Source organism: Gorilla gorilla, chromosome X (genome assembly GCF_029281585.2).
Source record: "Gorilla gorilla gorilla isolate KB3781 chromosome X, NHGRI_mGorGor1-v2.1_pri, whole genome shotgun sequence".
Classification (NCBI taxonomy): domain Eukaryota; kingdom Metazoa; phylum Chordata; class Mammalia; order Primates; family Hominidae; genus Gorilla; species Gorilla gorilla.
Window position 1 is genome coordinate 63,919,768 of NC_073247.2, and position 22,317 is coordinate 63,942,084.

The 22,317-nt window shown below is 39.8% G+C and overlaps 1 protein-coding gene across 1 annotated transcript in view; it reads left to right on the forward strand.

Moving 5' to 3' along the window:
* The window catches only part of LOC101135450 (large ribosomal subunit protein bL32m-like), a 33,498-nt gene extending 16,427 nt beyond the window's left edge, over positions 1 to 17,071 (forward strand). Inside the window, exons 3-5 of the mRNA XM_055375809.2 lie at positions 2,769 to 2,821; positions 16,198 to 16,520; positions 16,830 to 17,071. Of these exons, the coding sequence (XP_055231784.1) occupies positions 2,769 to 2,821; positions 16,198 to 16,520; positions 16,830 to 17,071 (618 nt within the window). The remainder of the gene's footprint in view (positions 1 to 2,768; positions 2,822 to 16,197; positions 16,521 to 16,829) is intronic.
* The last annotated feature ends 5,246 nt before the right edge of the window (positions 17,072 to 22,317 follow it).

Consider the following 22,317-nt stretch of genomic DNA (forward strand, 5'->3'; position numbering starts at 1 on the left):
CCTGACCTCAAGTGACCTGCCTGCCTTGGCCTCCCAAATTGCTGGGATTACAGGAGTGAGCCACTGCACCTGGCCCCAAATTTTCTTTTTCTTAAAATTTTAAGTCAATTCATTCATTCATCCATTTATTAATTTTTATTATATATATAAAGATGCACAATGTGATGTTTTGATTAACATATACAAAGTGAAATGATTATCATGATCAAGCTAATAATATATCTATGACCTCACATAGTTATTTTTTGTGGTAAAAATACTTAATATTTACTCTCCTAGAAAATTTCAAGTATATGATGCATCATTATTAACTGTAGTCATCAGGCTGTGTGCATTAGGTCCCCAGAACTTATTCATCTTTAACTGAAAGTTTATATCCTTTCACCAACATCTCCCTGGTTCCCTTAGCTCTTGGTCCCTGGTACTATACTTCTACACTCTTTTTCTACAAGTTCATCTTTTTTAGATTACACATATATATGAGACCATGCAGTATTTGTCTTTTTTTTTCTTTTTCTTTTGAAGGAGTCTTGCTCTGTCACCAGGCTGGAGTGCAGTGGTGCGATCTCGGCTCACTGCAACCTCTGCCTCCTGGGTTCAAGTGATTCTCCTGCCTCAGCCTCCAGAGTAGCTGGGACTACAGGCGCCTGCCACCATGCTCAGCTAATTTTTGTATTTTTAGTAGAGATGGGATTTCACCATGTTGGCCAGGATGTTCTCGATTTCTTGATCTTGTGATCCACCCACCTCAGCCTCCCAAAGTGTTGGGATTACAGGCGTGAGCCACCGCACCTGGCCAGTATTTGTCTTTCTGTGTCAGGTTCATTTCACTTAGCATGAAGTTTTCAAGGTTCATCCATATTAATCTTTTATCAGATATACGGTTTACAAATACTTCCACCTATTCTATAGGTTACCTTTTCATTCTGTTGATTATTCCCTTTGCTGTGCAGAAACTTTTTAGCTTGATGTAGTCTCATTTATTTTTGCTTTTGTTAGCTGTGCTCTCGGTGTCACATCAAAAAATCATTGAGAAAAACAATGTCATGGGGCTTTTCACCTGTTTTTTTCTAGGAGTTTTATGGTTTCAGATCTTACATCTCAGTTTTTAATCCATTTTGAACTGATTTTTGTGTGTGATGCATGATAAAGATTGCATGGATAAATACCACTGGATTGTGGTGAATGATCCTTTTAATATACTGTTAAATTTAGTTTGCTAGGATTTTGTTGAGGAATTTTGTCTCTATGTTCATCAGGGATATTGGCCTGCAGTTTTCTTTTCTTTTTCTTTTTTTGAGACGGAGTCTTGTTCTTGTTGCCCAGGCTGGAGAGCAATGGCGCGATCTCGGCTCACTGCAACCTCCGCCTCCTGGGTTCAAGTGATTCTTCTGCCTCAGTCTCCCTAGTAGCCACCACCCCTGGCTAATTTTTGTATTTTTAGTAGAGACGCGGTTTCACCATGTTGGCCAGGCTGGTCTTGAACTCCTGACTTCTGGTGATCCACCCGCCTCGGCCTCCCAAAGTGCTGAGATTACAGGTGTGAGCCACCGGGCCCAGTCAGTTTTCTTTTCTTAAGGTGTCTTTGTCTGGTTTTGGTACCAGGATAATGCTGGTCTTGTTAAAGGGTTAGGAAGTGTTTCCTCCTCCTCCATTTTTTGGAAAAATTTGAGAAGAATTGGTATTAATTATTCTTTAAATGTTTGGTAGAATTCACCAGTGAAGCAATCAGATCCTGGGTTTTTCTTCACTGGGAGATTTTTGATTACTGATTCAATTGCCTTACTTGTTATTGGTCTGTTCAGATTTTCTACTTTTTCGCAATCCAGTTTCAATAGGTTGTATGTTTGTAGAAATTTATCAGTTTCTTCTAGGTTATCCAAATTGTTGGCATACAATTGTGCACAGAAGTCTCTTATGATCCATTATATTTCTTTGGTATCAGTTGTAAAGTCTCCTCTTTCATTTCTGATTTTATATGTATATCCTTTCTTTTTTCTTTTTCTTTCTTTCTTTTTTTTTTTTTTTTGAGACAGAGTTTCACTCTTATTTCTCAGGATGGAGTGCAATGGCGCAACCTCAGCTCACCACAACCTCCGCCTCCCTGGTTAAAGTGATTCTTCTGCCTCAGCCTCCCGAGTAGCTGGGATTACAAGCATGCACCACCATGCCCAGCGAATTTTGTATTTTTAGTAGAGATGGGGTTTCACCATGTTGGTTAGGCTGGTCTCGAACTCCTGACCTCAGGTGATCTGCCCGCCTCTGCCTTCCAAATTGCTGGGATTACAGGCGTGATCCACCACGCCCAGCCTCCTTTGTTTTTTCTTCGTCTAGCTAAGTATTTGATTTTATTTGTATTTTCAAAAAACTAACTCTTAGTTGTATTGATTTTTTTTCTATTGCTTTTCTAGGCTCTATTTCCTTTATCCTCTGATCTTTGTTATTTCGTTCCTTATGCTAACCTTGGAATTAGTTTGCTCTTCTAGTTCCTTGTGGTGTAAGGTTAGGTTATTTATTTGAGATGTTTCTTTTTTCTTCATGTATATGTTCACTGTTACAAACTTTCCTCTTAGAACTGTCTCCCTGGGCCTTAGTTTCCTTACCTATAAGGGCGAGGGGAAATAATAGCACCTACTTCATAAGCCCTCTCAATTTCCATCCTGCATGCCTTTTCTTCCACCACACCTCATTGCTCAAGGTCTAACTAGATCTAATTTGGACTGTTGGGTCACATTACCCTGAATTAACTGACCCAAACCCCCTCCTAGAGAATTCACATCCTGGAGCAGAAGGAAAACTGGCAGGCAACAAGTGATGTCACGTAGGCTCTCTTAAGCAACAATGCACAATCACAGAGCTGAATCCAAATTTCATTCATCATCCAACCATTTATGCACCTGAATTCATGCAGTGCATGGCCACTCTGGAAGCAGGGGGCTAGGGAGTAGACTTGAGGTTGTTCATTTGAGGGGTTTTGAGACTGAAACAGGACAGTGGCAGAGGATGAGGAAAGAAGGTGGATATGAAAGGCAGAAAGGAGAAAGTCAACTAGACTTGGTGGATCAGCTATGAGGAAACAGGAGGATTTTAGGCTGCACATAAGGCAGAGAACGCAGAGGAAATTGCACAAGTTTAAGGGGGTGATTAAGACAAAGATAAGTGCCAGAGGAACTCTGAGGGCTGAGAAATCAGTGTGGGATAGAATGGGCAGAAACATGTAAAATGAGGAGGATCATTATGAGGAGGAGGGATTTGGGCTAAGACTCACTGTGTGACTTTGGGCCAGTCACTATCTTTCTCTGGTCCTTTAGGTTTCCACCTGCTAAACTGGGAGATGGAGAATGATAATTGGGAGGAATGAATTACATAAGAGAATGTTCAAGAAATGCCTAGCCCTGTAGGCAATATGGATGGGAAGCATGTGGCAGGTGTGCTTGGTCCAGGGTTGGGTGGGGCTGGGCTGCCATTTGGGCAACAGCGATGCCACAGGCAGGAGGACACATATACATGCAGACAAAGGAGGGCATGGGGGAGGGGAAATGTGACCTGGACCCATGCATGTTGGATTTGAGGAGCTCAAAGGCCAAGGCAGTCAAATCAATGTTACCCTGGGAGGCCCTGTCTTGGCAGTTAGCAGAGAGGGGCTTCTCTGGACTGTGACTCCTAGACTGCCACTTCCTCAGGAAGTACCCAGGTCTGCGAGGCCCGAGTCCTCTGGGTTTTGTTCCCAAGTCACCACCAGAATTGCTGTGTGAAGCTGAGTCTGTTCTGAACCACTCTGGGTCCAGGTTCCTCATATGAACAACACAAAAAGGCATGTGTGTGTTGGTGGGGAGGTGGCAAAACATTTCCAAAGGTCCCCTCCCGGTTTATTTTGCTTCAGTTCCACGGCCCTAAGTCCTTTTTTAAAAGTCTAGTCCTGTCTCCATTCCTACTTTGTTGTGTCCTTGAGTCAGCTGCTGGACCTCTCAGAGCTTATTTTCACATCAGAAATATCTCTAATCTCCTGATTGCACAGGAGAGTCTCTAACACCCAATGACATACCCTGAAGGACTCTCACCCTCATCTTAACCTGGAAGCTTCAGATAAGTCAGGAAAGTGAGATGCTAGTTACAGATAACTCCAGTTCTGAATCTTCCATCTTTTTTCACTGCCCTCCGCTCCAGACTGTCAGGAGCTTGCAGCACTGGCTCAATTGCCAAACTCGTTGCTATGACAACAGTTACAAATAACTCAGATGCAGATGAAGATTTTAACCCAAGAGCTGCTGGGCCAAGAGCTTCTTGCTTCCTCCTTAGACCAGATGAGGGAAAATCCTAAAAATTATTTGGGATCAAGTCATTCTCTTGCTCAGAAGCCTGCCAAGGCTCCTCAATGTCAAGAATAGTAAATCCTGGCATCCAAGCCCCCCACCCCTCACAAAACTTGATTTAAATCTTTCCAATCATTTGCTTCCATTAAAAAATGATCACTCCTGTTTTTTTGAAACCTACACCTACCGTGTCCTTTGTTGAATGCTTTATATACATACAATATCTGCAGAAATCTTCCCAGAACTCCAACAAGTAGACATTATTATTAGACATTATTATTCTCACTTTACAAAGGAGAAAATTAAGGTCCATGGATACAAGTGAGTTGAGTAAAGAGGTCAGAGAGTAAGAATTCAAACTCAAATCCATAAGATTCCCAAACACACGCTGTTTCCATTGTCAATGGTTCACAGATGTTGCTCTACAGACCTGACATATCCAAAGAGTCTGTGGCAGATTTGGGTTTCCATTCAAGAAGACTGAATGCATTTGTCTCCTCTAGCTCTTGAGATCCTAAAAAATAAGAGTAAAGGAATCAAATGTATAAACTCACAACTCCAAAGAAAGCTGGAGGAGTTCCCATCAGTGGTGAAGAGATTTCAATAACTTTCTGGCAAGCAGAAAGGGGCGGGAGGGGTGGTAACTGAGAAAGCAGGGCAGGGGAAGGAATGAGCAGAGTCCACATGTGGGAAGGGATCCACTGGGAGAGAGCTCATCTACCCTGCCAAATCCTGGAGAGGTGCAGTAAAGGTATCCTGATGGTGGGAGCAAGACATAAAGCCTCAAACAGGGGATAATTAAAAGTGTGTATTAGAACAGTTGATCTCCCTCCACCTTCCCCTTACTTCATGGGTAGAAATCACAAGAGCCAAGTATCTACACTCCAGCAAAATATCAGAGTTCACCAAAGAAATCAAACAGTCCCAGAGCAATGGTCTCCACATTCTGTAATTAGAGGTCCTCTGGCAGATTGTGCAAGTCTCCATCCAGTCACCTTAAAGGAAAGCCCAATAGTAGACTTGACAAGCCCCTTCCCCTTACACAGAGCTCCGAGTCAGCATTTTATTGTGTTCTTAAATCAATGGGCTGATAAGCTTGCACATTTATGAAAAAATATGCTAATAGGTTTATAAATGAACTGATGAAGCAAATGCGAAAAACAAAGGCTAGGCACATTCAAGTGGAAAAAAATCAAGCAATTATTAAAACCAGAAACATTTAAAAAAATTTTAAGGTAATTATAGTACATGTCTTGACTTTGTAGTGACTACTGATTTACTAGGAATTGGGATATAAACCTATGAAAAGAGTAAATGGAGGGAAAATAGGGGATGGAAAAGAGATAAATCCTCTTCTACCATAAGGAGATGTCAAAAGATAATGTCTCTAATTGCTAAGTTAGAAAAATACTAATATAAGTATATTATGAAGAATATTATGAAGAATCATGGTGGTCCGTCACTTAAAACTCCTTTCAGCCATAAGTAAAAACAAACAAACAAACAAACAAAAAAACACCCAACTGACAGTGTCTTAAACACATATGGCTTTATTTATTTTTCAGTTAACAGGAAGTGCGGCATGGGTTCAACTGCTCAATGATGTTATCAAGAAATCAGGTTCTTTCTGACTTTCTTCCTTAACATGTTGTCTTCATCCTCATGCTAATCCCTACATAGTCACAAGATGGTTGTTACAGCTCCAGACAGCACGACTATATTCAAAGCAGAAATAAGGAAGGAGATGGCATTAGCTGTGTAAGTGTCTTTGTTCAGGAAGTAAAAGGCCCCCAGCAAACATCTCATTGGCTATAGCTGGATAATATAGCCATCCTTAGCTACAAAGGAAGCTAAGAAAGCAAACAGCTGGTTGTTTAGCCTCTGAATTGGAGGTGGCAAAGGAGAAGGGATTTGGGAATGGTAAATTCGGAAGAAACAGCTAAAAGTGATGAAAGCAGTTTCTTGCAGGACACGCAGTGGGAAGAAGTGCTACAGGATATTGCCAGGTTTTGTTATGAGCCCTTTAGCAGCATTTTATTTCTTTTAATGATGTGCATATATTACTTTGATAAAAACTAAAATTTAAGTGTTGGATGGGCAGGGTGCCTCACGCCTGTAATCCCAGCACTTTGGGAGTCCGAGGGCGGTGGATCACGAGGTCAGGAGATCGAGACCAGCCTGACCAACATGGTGAAACCCCGTCTCTACTAAAAATACAAAAATTAGCCGGGCATGGTCGCACGCACCTGTACTCCAAGTTACCCAGGAGGCTGAGGCAGGAGAATCGCTTGAACCTGGGAGGCGGAGATTGCAGTGAGCCGAGATTGCACCACTGCACTCCAGCCTGGATGACAGAACGAGACTCTGTCTCAAAAACAAAAAAAAAATTTAAGTGTTATGGTTTTATGAAAAAAAAATTTTTTTAATAAAAGCTGGTAGAAGTTTTCTGTCTCCAGAGGAAACAACGTCAATTCACCGTGGAAGCAAACTTACCAGAATAGTCTTTTTACTTAAACTAAGGTCTCCCCACTGATCTTAGAGAAAGTTGTGCTATCACTATTAATCTAAATGTGACTGGTGGAAACCAGGACAGCTCTGTGATGTAGTTATGTGGGTTGACTGTGGTTAGACAGCCCTGGTGCCATTTCCTGTTCCATTTATTAGCTTTGTGACCCTGAGTGAATGACACCTGGAAGCCTTACTTTCCTTTTTTATGAAATGAAGATAATTCTAGTGCCTGATACAGAGTAAGCACTCAGAAAATATTAACTACTATGATTAAAATGTTAAATGTTCTGGACAGAGTGTAGTGGCTTACGCCTGTAATCCCAGCACTTTGGGAGGCCAAGGAAGGCGAATCACCTGAGGTCGGGAGTTCAAGACCAGCCTGACCAACATGGAGAAATCCCGTCTCTACTAAAAATACAAAATTAGCCAGGTGTGGTGGTGCATGCTTGTAATCCCAGCTACTCGGGAGGCTGAGGCAGGAGAATCACTTGAACCTGGGAGGTGCAGGTTGCAGTGAGCTGAGATCATGCCATTGCACTCCAGCCTGGGCAACAGGAACGAAACTCCGTTCTCAAAAAAAAAAAAAAAAAAAAGTTAAATGCTCTGTGTAGTGACAAAATCTGGGTGTACTTTAACAATATTATGCTTCCACTGAGTTAATTTTTTATCCCAAACATAGTTTTAGACTGGACTGTCACTGAAAATTATTATGTGTTCTTGAGAGACGTGTGTGCATACAAATGGTCAACAGATATGTGAAAAAATGCACAAAATCATTAATCATTATGTAAATGTTAGTTAAAGACAGAATGAGGTATCACCTCACACCCGTCAGGAAGGCTAGTATCGAAAAGACAAAAAATAACAAGTGTTGACAAGGATGCAGAGAAGGGGCAACCCTTGTATGCTGTTGGTGGGAGTGTAAATTAGTAGAGTCATCATGGAAAATTGTGTAGACGTTCTACAAACTAAAAATATAACTACCATATGATCTAGAAATCCCGCTACTGGGTATATAGCCAAAGGATTTGAAATCAGTATGTCAAAGAGATATCTGCACTTCCATATTTATTGCAACATTATTCACAATAGCCAAGATATGGAATCAACCTAAATGTCCATCAACAAATGAATGGATTAAGAAAATGTATACATTCACAATGAAATACTATTTAGTATTTCAAAAGAAGGAAATCCTGCCATTTGCAACAAAAAAGATGAACCTGGAGGATACATAAAATATGCTAGGTACATAAAATATGCTAGGTACAGAAAGTCAAGTACTGTATGATCTCACATATATGTGGAATCTAAAACTTAATATACCTGTTAATCAAACTTAATATACCTGTTAATCAAACTTAATCAAACTTATAGAAGCAGAGAACAGAATAGTGGTTACCAGGGGCCAGGGGTTAAGGGGAATTGAGAGATGTTGGTCAACAGATACAAAATTTCAGTTAGACAGGAGGAATAAATTATTTTGAGCTCTATTGCACAGCATGGTGAGTATAGTTAATAATAATAATGTATTGCATATTTCAAAATTGCTAAGAGAGCAAATTTCAAATTTTCTCACTACAAAAATTGATAAGTGTTTGAGGTGATGGATATGTCAATTCACTTGATCTAATTACTTCACACTGTATACATATATCATAACGTACCCCATAAATATATACAATTCTAATTTTTCAATTAACAGTTAAAAAGTTTAAATAAAAAGGAAATTATGTAGCCCAGAAAGGAATGAGATAATATACACAAAGTGTTGAAAAAAAACCAAAAATCCTTCCAACCAAGAATACTATATCTTGCAATATAGTCCTTCAAAAACGAAGGAGAAATAAAGACTTTCTCACACAAATAAAAGCTGAGAAATTTCATCAGTACCAGATCTTCCTTACAAGAATGCTAAAGAGAGTTATTCAAGTTGAAACAAAAGGATGCTAAACATAAACATGATAGCATAAGAAAGTATGAAACTCATTGATAAAGGTAAATATATAGAGAAATATAGAAAATTATACTACTGTAATGATGGTGGGTTAACCACTTTTAATTCCAGTATGAGTTGAAAGATTAAAATATTAAAAATAATGATAACTAAAATATATTTAAATGTACACAATGTGAATAGGTGAAAATCTTGACAATAAGACAATAAAATATATGGAGTGGAAAAGTTACGATGTAGCATATATGTATGCAGTTGAAGTTGTTATCAGCTTAAAATAGGCTGTTATAAAATTTTTTATATAAATTCCAAGGTAATGACAACCACAAAAATACCTGTACAGGAAACACAAAAGAAAAAGAGAAAGGAATCAAATCATAGCAATACAAAATATAAAACAAACAAAAAGGAGCACAACAAGAGAAGAAAAGACAGACAAAAGAACTACAGGACTAACACAAAACAATTAACAAAGTGGCAATTGTAAATTCTTCTTTATCAATAATTACCTTAAATGCAAATGAACTAAACTCCCCAATGAAAAGACATACAGTAACTGAACATATTAAAAAAGAAAACAGCAAACTACATGCTGTCTAAAAGAAACTCGCTTTAGATTTAAAGACACAAGAGGCTGAAAGTAATGGCATGGAAAAAAATCTCATGCAAATGGTAAACAAAAGAGAGAAGGGGTGGCAATTCTCATATCAGACAAATAATAATTTAAGTCAAAAATTGTCACAAGTGACAAAGAAGAGCATTATATAATGATAAAAAGACTAATCCGCCAGAAAGATATAATTGTTACAAATATATATGCACCCAACATCAGTTCACTTAATTTCATAAAGCAAACATTGACAGGCTGAAGGAAGAAATAGACAGCAATACAACAATAGTAGGAAACTTCAATATCCCACTTTCATTAATGGGTAAAACACTCAGATAGAAGATCAATAGGGAAAGAAAGGACTTAAATAACACCATAGACCAAATGGACCTAAGAGACATATATGGAATATTCCACCCAACAATAGTAGAATACACATTTTTTTAAGTGCATATGGAAGAATATCGAAGATAGACTACATGTTAGGTCAAAAACATTTCTTAGCAAATTTAAGATTGAAATCATACCAGATAAGTTTTCTGATGATAGTGAAATAAAACTAGAAATCAATAGCAGAAGGAAAACTGAAAATTTTCAAATAAGTGGAAATTAAACAATACTCTTTTGGAACAGCCATTGGGTCAAAGAAATCAAAAAGGAAATGAGAAGATATCACAAGTCAAATGAAAAGGAGAACAAAACATATCCAAACTAATGGAATGCAGCAAAAGCAGTACTGAGAGAGCAGTTTATAGGAAGAAATGCTTACATTAGAAAAGAAAAAATATCTCAAGTAAACAACCTGTCTTTCAACTCAAAGAGCTAGAAAAAAAAAGAACAAACTATGCCCAAAGTTAGGAGAAGGAAAGAAATAACAATAATTGGAGCAGAAATAAACAAACTGGAAAATAGAAAAAATCAACAAAACTAAAATTTTTTTAAAGATAAGTAAAATTGACTAAAAAGTATTGAAGACTCAAATAAATAAAATCATAAATGAATGAAGAGACATTACAACAGATATAAAATAAACACAACAGAAATAAAAAGGATCATAAGAGACTACTGTGAACAATTATATACCAGCAAACTGGATAAACTAGAAGAGTTTATTTAATGGATAAATTTAATGAATAAATTCCTACAAATGTACAACCTACTAAGACTAAAGCATGAAGAAATAGAAAATCTGAGCAGAACTATAGTTAGTAAGGACTTTGAGTCAGTAATAAAATAACCTCCCAACAAAGAAAAGCCCAGAACTAGATGGCTTCACTGGTGAATCCTAACAACAATTAAAGAAGAATTAATGCCAATTCTTCGCAAACTCTTCCAAAAAATGAAGAAGAGGGAATGCCTAAAACCCATTTTATGGGGCCAGCATTGCCCTGATACAAAGCCAGACATTACCATAAAAGAAAACAACAGGCCAATATCTCTGATGAATATAGATGCAAAAATCCTCAATAAAATACTACAAAACTGAACCAGACAGCACATTAAAAGGATTATACACCATGTCCAAGTGGGATTTATCCCTGGGATGCAAGGATTTCTAAATTTTACTTCCCACACAACACCAATGTAGCAAAGATGTTTTAACTGATGAAAATCATTTAATGTGATACGCCCCATTAGCAGAATAAAAGCTAAAAAATCACATAATTATCTCAATAGATGTACAAAAAGCATTTAAGAAAATTGCAAATTAAAACCGCACTGAGATACCATCTTACAAAAGCCAGAATGACTTTTATTAAAAAGTTAAAAACCAACACATGTTGGCATGGATGTAGAGAAAAAGGAACACTCATACACTGCTGGTGGGAATGTAAATTAGTTCAACTTCGATAGAAAACAGTGTGGAGATATCTCAAAGAACTGAAAATAGAACTATCATTTGACCCAGCAATCCCACTTACTGGGTATCCACCCAAAGGAAAATAATTCATTATATTAGAAAGACAACCAGAACTTATATGTTTATTGCAGCACTATTTACAATAGTAAAGTCATGAAACCAACCTAAGCCTGCACCAACAATGGAGTGGATCAAGAAAATGTGGCATATTCTGGACATAGAAATGGGCAAAGATTTCATGACAAAGATACCAAAAGTAAATGCAAAAAAGCAAAAATTTACAAATGGGAGCTAATTAAACTAAAGAGCTTCTGCACAGCAAAGGAAACTATCAACAGGGTAAACAGACAACCTAACACAATGGGAGAAGATGTTTCCAAATTATGCATCTATAAGGAATTTAAACAAATTTACAAGAAAAAGAACAACCCCATTAAAACATGGGCAAAGGACATGAACAGACACTTCTCAAAAGAAGACATACATGTGGCCAACAAGCATATGAAAAAAAAGTTTAGCATCATTGATCGTTAGAGAAATGCAAATCAAAACCACAATGAGATAACATCTCACACCGGTCAGAATGGCTATTATTAAAAAGTCAAAAAATAACAGGTGCTGGCAAGGTTGTAGAGAAAAAGGAATGCTTATATACTGTTGGTGGGAGTATAAAGTAGTTCAACCATTGTGGAAAGCAGTGGGGCAATTCCTCAAAGAGCTAAAAACAGAACTACTAGCTGGACGCGGTGGCTCACGCCTGTAATCCCAGCACTTTGGGAGGCCAAGGTGGGCGGATCACAAGGTCAGGGGTTCAAGACCAGCCTGGCCAACGTGGTGAAACCCTGTCTCTACTAAAAATACAAAAATTAGCTGGGCATGGTGGCGCATAGTCCCAGTTACTCGGGAGGCTGAGGCAGGAGAATTGCTTGAACCCAGGAGGCAGCGGTTGCAGTGAGCTGAGATCACGCCACTGTACTCCAGCCTGGGTGACAGAGCAAGAGTGTCTCAAAAACAAACAAAACAAACAAACAAACAAAAAACAAAAACAAAACCAAACCCAGAAATCCCATTACTGGGTATATTTCCAAAAGAATGTAAATCATTCTATCATAAAGACACATGCACGTGTATGTTCATTGCAGCACTATTCACAACAGCAGAGACATGGAATCAACTTAAATGCCCATCAATGACGGTAGACTGGATAAAGAAAACGTGGTACATACACACCATATGAATACTATGCAGCCATAACAAAGAACAAGATCATGTTCCTTGCAGGAACATGGATAGAGTTGGAGGCCATTATCCTTAGCAAACTAACACAGGAACAAAAAACCAAATACTGCATGTTCTCACTTATAAGTTGGAGTTAAATGAGGACACATGAACACATAGAGGGGAACAACAGACACTGGGGCCTATTGGAGGGTGGAGAATGGGAGGAGGGAGAGGATCAGGAAAAATAATTAATGGGTACTAGGCTTAATACCTGGGTGATGAAGTAATCTGTACAACAAACACCTGTAACACAAGTTTACCTATGTAACAAGCCTGCACACGTACCCCTGAACTTAAAAGTTAAGGGCTGGGAGCGGTGGCTCATGCCTATAATCCCAGCACTTTGGGAGGCCGAGGCAGGTGGATCACCTGAGGTCAGGAGTTCAAGACCAGCCTGGCCAACATGGTGAAACCCTGTCTCTACTAAAAAATACAAAAAATAGCCGGGCGTAGTGGCGAGCACCTATAATTCCAGCTACTTGGGAGGCTGAGGCAGGAGAACCACTTGAACCCGGGAGGCAGAGATTGCAGTGAGCCAAGATCACACCACTGCATTCCAGCCTGGGCAACGAGCAAAACTCTGTCTCAATAAATAAATAAATAAATAAATAAATGTTAAAAAAAGAGAAAATGTGATATAGATACACCATGGAATACTATGCAATCATAAAAAACAATGAAATAATTTCCTTTGCAGCAACATGGATGCAGTGGAGGCGATTATCCTAAGTGAACTAACACAGAAACAGAAAATCAAATATTGCATATCTCATTTATTAAATGGGAGCTAAACAAAGGGTACACATGGACATAAAGATGGAGAAAATAGACTCCGGGGACTTCAAAAAGGGGGAGGCTGAAAGGGGAGTGAGGGTTGAAAAATTACCTGTTAGATATAAGGTCCAATATTTGGGTGATGTGTACACTAGAAGCCCAATCCCCACTATTATTCATGTAATACCCATGTAACAAACAAGTGCATGTATCCTCTGGATCTAAAATAAAATTTAAAAAAATTAAAAAGAAAATTTAACACATTTTCATGATGAAATCTTTCAGCAAACTAGGAATAGAAGAAAAATACCTCAACGTAATAAAGGTCATAATGAAAAGCCCACAACAAACATACTCATGGTGAAAATAGAACTACCATATAATCCAACAATTCCATCTCTGGCTATTTATTCCAAAGAATTGAAATCAGGAACTTGGAGAGATATTTGCACTCCTATGTTCATCACATCATTATTCACAACCAAGATACGGAAACAACCTAAATGTCCATCAACTGATGAATGAATAAACTGCGGTATGCACATATGATGGAATATTATTCAGTGTTAAAAATGGAGGAAATCTTGCCACATATGACAACATGAATGAACTTTGAGGACATTATGCTAAGTAAAATAAGCCAGTGATAGAACAAATACTGTGTGATTCTACTTAGAGGACGTATTTAAGATAATCAAAATCATAAAACCAGATAATAGAATGGTGGTGACCAGGGATTGGGAAAAAGGGGAAATGAGGAGTTGCTATTCAATGGGTATCAAGTGTCAGTTATGCAAGATGAATAAGTTGTAGAGATATGCTATATAACGTCATGCCTATAGTTAACAATACTGTAAATTTTGTAAACTTAAAATTTGTTGAAAGTAGATCTCATGTTCTGTTCTTACTATAATGAATTTTTTTAGAAAGATATTTCATGCAAAGACTAACCAAAGGAGAGCAGAGAGAGATGGCTATACAAATATAAGGCAAAATAGACATTAAGGCAATAACTGTTACAAGAGACAAAGAAGGACATTAAATAATGATGAAATGGTCAATGCACCAAGAAGTAGAACAATTGTCAACATATTCATTAAATATCAGATCTCCTAAATACATAAAATAAACATTGATAGAATTGAACGGAGAAGGCTGGGCGTGGCAGCTCATGCCTGTAATCCCAGCACTTTGGGAGGCCAAGGAGGTGGATCACCTGAGGTCAGGAGTTCAAGACCAGCCTGGCCAACATGGTGAAACCCTATCTCTCCTGAAAACACAAAAGATTAGCCAGGCGTGGTGGTGTGCACCTGAAATCCTAGCTACTTGGGAGGCTGAGGCAGGAGAATTGCTTGAACCCAGGAGGCAGAGGTTGCAGTGAGCTGAGATCGTGCCATTGCACTCCAGCTTGGACGACAGAGCGAGACTCTGTCTCAAAGAAAAAAACAAAGAAAGTAAAAAGAAAAGAAGAAAGAAAAAAGAATTGAACAGAGAAATAAACAGAACTACAATAATAGTAGGGGGCTCCAAGACTACATATTCATATGGAAAATACAACCATATAGAAGATCAATAAAAAAATAGAGGACTTGTACACACCATAGGCCAATTAGATATAACAGACATAAAACAGAACACTTACCCACCAATAGCAGAATACACATATTTCTCAAGTACACATGGAACATTCTCCAGGATAGACCATATGTTAAGCCACAAAACAAGTCTCAATAAATCTAAAAATATTGAAAACATACAAAGTATCTTTTCTTTTTCTTTTTCTTTTTTTTTTTTTTTTTTTGAGACAGGGTCTCGCTCTGTACCCCAGGCTGGAGTGCAGTGGCACGATCTTGGCTCACTGCAACCTCCACCTCCCGGGTTCAAGCTATTCTCTTGTCTCAGCCTCCTGAGTAGCTAGGATTACAGGCACGCACCACCATGCCCGGCTAGTTTTTATATTTTTAGGAGAGGTGGAGTTTCACCATGTTGGCTAGGCTGGTCTCAAACTCCTGAGCTCAAGTGATCTACCCACTTCAGCCACTCAAAGTGCTGGGATTACAGACATGAGCCTCCACGCCCGGCATCTTTTCTAATCTCAATGGAATGAAACCAGAAATCAGCAGCAGAAGGAAAACTGGAAAATTACCAAACGTGGAAATTGAACAACTCACTTGTAAACAACCAATGGATCAAAGAAGAAATCACCAGGGAAATTAGGAAATATCTTGAGATGAATGAAAATGAAAATACAGGCCGGGTGCGGTGGCTCACGCCTTTAATCCCAGCACTTTAGGAGGCTGGGGTGGGTGGATCACCTGAAGTCAGGAGTTCAAGGGCAGCCTGGCCAACATGGCGAAACCCCGTCTCTACTAAGAATACAAAAATTAGCCGGGCTTGGTGGCACACGCCTGTAATCCCAGCTACTTGGGAGGCTGAGGCAGGAGAATCGCTTGAACCTGGGAGACGGAGGTGGCAGTGAGGTGAGATCATGCCACTGCACTCCAGGCTGGGCGACAGAGCAAGACTCCGTCTCAAAAAAAGAGAAAGAAAAAGAAAACGAAAGTACAACTTACCAAAACTTGTAGGATGTGGCAAAAGCACTGGAAAGAGGGATATTTATGGCTGTAATCACTTATACTAAAAAAAAAGAAAGATCTCAAATCAACAATCTAACTTTATAATGTAAGGCTCTAAAAAAATAAAAAGAAAATAACCCAAAGCTAGAAGAAGGAAGGAAATAATGGAGCAGAGAAAAATGAAATAGTAAATAGAAAAATAATCGAGAAAATCAAGAGTTGCTTCTTTGAGAAGATTAACAAAATTGACAAATTGTTAGCCAGATTAACTAAGAAAAAAACAGAGAAGACCCAAATAACTAAAATCAGAAATAAAGAGTGGACGTTAAAACCAATTTTACGGTTCCACCATGGCCTGCGGCCCAGGGACTGCTTCGAAACTACTGGGAGCGACTACTGCGGAAGCTTCCACAGAGCCGGCCGGGCTTTCCTAGTTCTCCGTGGGGACCAGCATTAGCAGTACAGGGCCCAGCTATATTTACAGAGGCAGCAAATGATACCAGTGGAAGTAAAGAGAATTCCAGCCTTTTGTATAGTATCTTTTGGATTGCAGCTCCCAGAAACAGACGCACCATTGAAGTTAACCTGTGTAGGAGAAGAAACCCTCAGAAGCTTATTAAAGTTAAGAACAGTATAGGCGAGCACCGTGGCTCACGCCTGTAATCCCAGCACTTTGGGAGGCCGAGGTGGGCGGATCACGAGGTCAGGAGATAGAGACCAGCCTAGCCAACACAGTGAAACCCCGTCTCTACTAAAAATACAAAAAATTAGCCGGGTGTGGTGGCGGGCGCCGTAGTCCCAGCTACTCGGGAGGCTGAGGCAGAAGAATCACTTGAACCCGGGAGGCGGAGGTTGCAGTGAGCCGAGGTCGCGCCACTGCACTCCAGCTTGGGCGACAGAGCGAGATTTCGTCTCAAAAAGAAAATGAAAAAAAGAACAATATAGATGTTTGGTCCTGAATGTGGTCACCTGAAACAGAAATATGTCCTTTGTGGCTACTGCTATGAGAAAGTGCGCAAGGAGACTGCAGAAATCAGACGACAGACAGGGAAACAAGAAGGGAGGCGTTTTAAGGCTCCCACCATAGAGACTATGGTGCTGTACACGGGAGAGACGCCGTCTGAACAAGATCAGGGCAAGAGGATGATTGAACGAGACAGAAAGCGACCATCTTGGTTCACCCAGAATTGACACCAAAGATGTTAAAAGGATAACTTCACAGTAAATCATTTATCCTGAAATAGAGGAAGATTCTTTATGTTGTTGTGCTTGTTTTTTAATCATCAATATAGTTTAACACATTCTTTCTAAGCAGTTTTGTGCGGGATAATTTGAAGAATATATTATGAGTAAACGCTGAAAATTTTGTGTATCCAAAGGCTCAATGGATTATGTTTCTATTACATATAAGGTTTAAGTAAACATAAAATTTCCAGAACAAAAATAAAAAATTTAAAATTCATAGCAAGAAAAAACAATTTTACAGAAATACAAAGGATCTCAAGAGACTACTGTGAATAATTATAGGTCAACAAATTGGATAACCTAGATGAAAGGGACAAATTCCTAGAAAACAAACCTACGAAGACTGAATCATGCAGAAATAGAAAATCTGAACAAATATGTAATTAGCAAGGACACTGAATCAGCTATCAAAAACCTCTCAAAAGAAAACCTCAGGACCCTATGGGCTCACTCATGGATTCTACAAAACATTTAAAGAAGAACACAAATACTCCTGAAACTCTTCCAAAAGAAAAAAAAATGAAGAGCAGGGAAAACTTCCAAATTCATTTAATGAGACCAGCATTATCTTGATACCAAAGCCAGACAAAGGCACTACAAGAAAACTATAGACCGATATCTCTGATAAATAGTGATTCAAAAATATTCAACAAAATACTAGCAAACAGAGTTCAACAGCACATTAAGAGAATTATACATCATGACAAGTGGATTTATTACTGAAATGCAAGATTGGTTCAACGTATGAAAATCAATCAATGTAGTAAACCACATTAACAGAATAATGGAAAAAGCCCACATTACCACTTCAACTAATGCAGAAAAACATTTGACAAAATTTAACAGTCACTTATGATAAAAACACTTTATAAACTAGGAATGAATAGCAGGAAAATACCTCAAGATAATAAAGGCCATATATGAAAAACCCACAGCTAACATCATACTTAACAGTGGAAGAATTAAAACATTTCCTGTAAGATGAGAAACAAACAAGGATATCCACTATCATCACTTCTATTCAACATTGTATTGGAAGTTCTAGCCAGAGTAATTAGAAAAGAAAAAGAAAAAGAGGCATCTAAATTAGAAAGGAAGAAATAGTTATGTCTGTTCACAAATGATATGATCTTATATGTGGACAACCATAAAGATTACACACACAGACACACACAGATAGACACACACACACCTGTTAGAACTAAAAAATAAATTTAGTGAAGTTGCAGAATACAAAATCAACACACAAAAATCAGTTTCATTTCTCTACACTATGAACATCTCTACAAATGAACAATTTGAAAAGGAAATTAATTTTAAAATTCTATTTAGAATAGCATCAAAAGGCCGGGTGCAGTGGCTCACACCTGTAATCCCAGCACTTTGGAAGGCTGAGGCGGGCAGATCACTTGAGGTCAGGAATTTGAGACTAGCCTGGCCAACATGGCGAAACCCTGTCTGTCCTAAAAATACAAAGATTAGCCAGGCGTGGAGGGGCATACCTGTTATCCCAGCTACTCGGGAGTCCGAGGCAGGAACCCGGGAGGCAGAGGTTGCAGTGAACCAAGATTGTGCCACTGCACTACAGCCTGGGCAACAGAATGAGACTCTGTCTCAAAAACAAAACAAAACAAAACAAAAACTACAAAGTGTTGCTGAAGAAAACTGAACTGAACTGTGTTCATGGATTGGAAAATAATATTGTTAAAATGTCAGTAGTACACAAAGTGATCTACAGATTTATTGCAATTAGTATCAAAGTCACAATAGTATTTTTTGCAGAAATAGAAAAATGTATCCTGAAATTAATATTTCAAGGGGCCCCAAATACCCAAAACAATCTTTTAAAAAAGAACAAAGTTGTATTTTTCCCACTTCCTGATTTCAAAGCAAAGCATATTACATAGCGGCCAGGCGTGGTGGCTCACGCCTGTAATCCCAGCACTTTGGGAGGCTGAGGCGGGCGGATCACCAGGTCAGGAGATTGAGACCATCCTGGCTAACACGGTGAAACCCCGTCTCTACTAAAAATACAAAAAAATTAGCTGGGCTTGGTGGCGGGCACCTGTAGTCCCAGCTACTCAGGAGGCTGAGGCAGGAGAATGGCGTGAACCCAGGAGGCGGAGATTGCAGTGAGCTGAGATCATGCCACTGCACTCCAGCCTGGGTGACAGAGCCAGACTCCATCTCAAAATAAAAAATAAAAAAATTACATAGCTACAGTAATGAAAACAGTGTGGTACTGACATAAAGACAGACATATAGACCAATGCTAATACATGTGTAGTGGTTTCTGATTGTTATTTTAATTTGCAATTACCACTACATACCTATTATAAGGGCTAAAATCCAAAACACTGACAACACCAATTGCTGCTGGGGATGTGAAGCAACAGGAACTCTCATTCATTGCTGGTGGGAATGCAAAATGTTACAACCACTTTGGAATACACTTTGGCAGTTTCTTATGAAACTAAACATAGTCTTATCATATGATGCTATAATCACACCCTTTGGTATTTACCCTAATGAGTTCTAAACTTCCATCCATACAAAAACCTTCACATGAGATTTTTTTATAGCAGCTTTATTCATAATTGCCAAAACTTGGATACAAGCAAGATGTCCTTCAATAGTGATAAACAAGCTGTTGGTACATCCATACAATGGAATACTATTCAATACTAAAAAGAAATGAGCTATCACGTCATAAAAAAGTAGGATGAATCTTAAGTTCAGATTGCTAAATGAAGGAAGCCAATCTGAGAAGGCCACATACTGGGATTCCAACTATATGACATTCTAGAAAGGGCAAAACTATGAAGACAGTAACAAGGTTAGAGGTTCAGAGAGATTCAGAAGTGGTAGTAGGGAGACAGTAGGTGAAACACAGGTGATTTTTAGGGTTTGATACTGTAATGGTGGACACATTCATTACACATTACATTTGTCATAACCCATAGAAGGTACAACACAGAATCAACCCTAATGTAAATTATATATTTTAATTAATAATAATATATCCATATTGATTCGTCAATTCTAACAAATATACCACACTAATTCAAGATGTTAATAATACAAAAAATAAGCAGAGTGAGGTGGTATATGGGAACTCTCTATACTTTCCACTCAATTTTTCTTTTGTTTTTATTTCCAACTTTTATTTTAAGTTCAGGGGTACATGTGTACATGTGCAGGATGTGCAGGTTTGTTACATAGGTAAACGTGTGTCATGGTGGTTTGCTGCACAGATCATCCCATCACCTAAGTATTAAGCCCAGCATCCATTAGCTATTCTTCCTTATGCTCTCCTTCCTCTCACTTCCCACCCTCTGACAGCCCCCAGTGTGTTTTGCTCCCCACCATGTATCCATGTGATTTCATCATTCAGCTCCCACTTGTTTGTGTCCTTTCTGATTTCCTTAAGCAGTGGTATGTAGTTCTCCTTGTAGAGGTCCTTCATTTCCCTTGTTAGCTGTATTCCTAGGTATTTTATTCTTTTTGTAGCAATTGTGAATGGGAGTTCATTCATGATTTGGCTCTCTGCTTGCCTGTTGTTGGTGTATAGAAATGCTAGCAATTTTTGCACATTGATTTTTGTATCCTGAGACTTTGCCAAAGTTGCTTATCAACTTAAGAAACTTTGGGGCTGAGACAATGGGGTTTTCTAGATATGGGATCATGTTACTTGCAAACACAGATAGTTTGACTTCCTCTCTTCCTATTTGAATACCTTTATTTCTTTCTCTTGCCTCATTGCCCTGGCCAGAACTTCCAATACTGTTTTGAATAGGAGCCCAGTTCTGAGCCCTTGCTGGAGAGGTGTTTCAGTCATTTGGAGGAAAAAGGGCACTCTGGCCTTTTGAGTTTTCAGCGTTTTTGCATTGATTCTTTCTCATCTTTGTGGGCTTATCTACCTTCAGTCTTTGAGGTTGCTGACCTTTGGATGGGGTTTTTGTGTTTGTTGTTGTTCTTTTCTGTTTGTTTTTCTTTTTAGAGTCTTCCCACTCTTCCACAGGGCTGCTGTGGTTTGCTGGGGCTACACTCCGGACCCTAGTTGCCTTGGTTTTTCCTGTACCTGGAGGTATCACTGGTGAAACAGCAAAGATGGCACCCTGCCCCTTCCTCTGAAAGCTCTGTCCCAGGAGTGTACTGGCCTATTGCCAGCCCGAACACACCTGTAGGAGGTGGCAGGAGACCCCAGTTGGGAGGTCTCATCCAGTCAGGAGGAACAGGATCAGGGGCTTGCTTGAAGAAGCAGTCTGGCTGGCCAGGCGCGGTGGCTCACGCCTGTAATCCTAGCACTTCGGGAGGCCGAGGCGGGCGGATCACAAGGTCAGGTGATCGAGACCATCCTGGCTAACACGGTGAAACCCCGTCTCTACCAAAAATACAAAAAAGAAATTAGCCGGGCGTGGTGGCAGGTGCCTGTAGTCCCAGCTTCTCGGGAGGCTGAGGCAGGAGAATGGCGTGAACCCGGGAGGTGGAGCTTGCAGTGAGCCGAGATCACGCCACTGCATTCCAGCGTGGGTGACAGAGCGAGACTCCGTCTCAAAAAAAAAAAAAAAAGGAAGCAGTCTGGCTGCTTTTTGGTAAGGCACCTGTGCTGTGTTGGGGATCCCTTCAGTCCCCAAATGGTTTGGGCTCTCGAAGGCCCACAAACTGGACCGGCTGAGAAGCCCAGACGGCCAAGGTGGTGGCCTGCCCTGCCCCTCAGGCACTCCATCCCAGGGAGAAATTAGAGCTCTGTCGGCCCTGTAGAACGTGAGTGGGGGTGGCCAGAGGCCCCAGCTGGGAGGACCCGGCTGGGAGGAGCTGCCCTGCGAGGAGGTGTGGATCAGGGTCCCACTTAAAGAAGCAGCCTGGCCACGCCTTGACAAAACAGCTGTGTTGTGGTGGGGAACTGCCTCTGCCCCTGTCGCCTTAGACTCTCCAAAGCGCGCAGGCTGGACAGCTAAGTCCTGGTCCAACCAACCCAGGTGGCAGCCCTCCCCTCCCCCAGGCACTCCGTCCCAGGGAGAAATCAGAGCTCTGTGCCTAATACCTGAGGACGGGTGTGGCTGGAGTGCCTGGCTGGGAGGTCCCACTCAGTGAGGAGGAATGGATGGGGCCCTGCTTAAAGAGGAAGCCTGGGCACAATCTGGCAAGGCTGCTGTGCCGCGCTGCTGGGGGTATTCCTCCTCTGGACC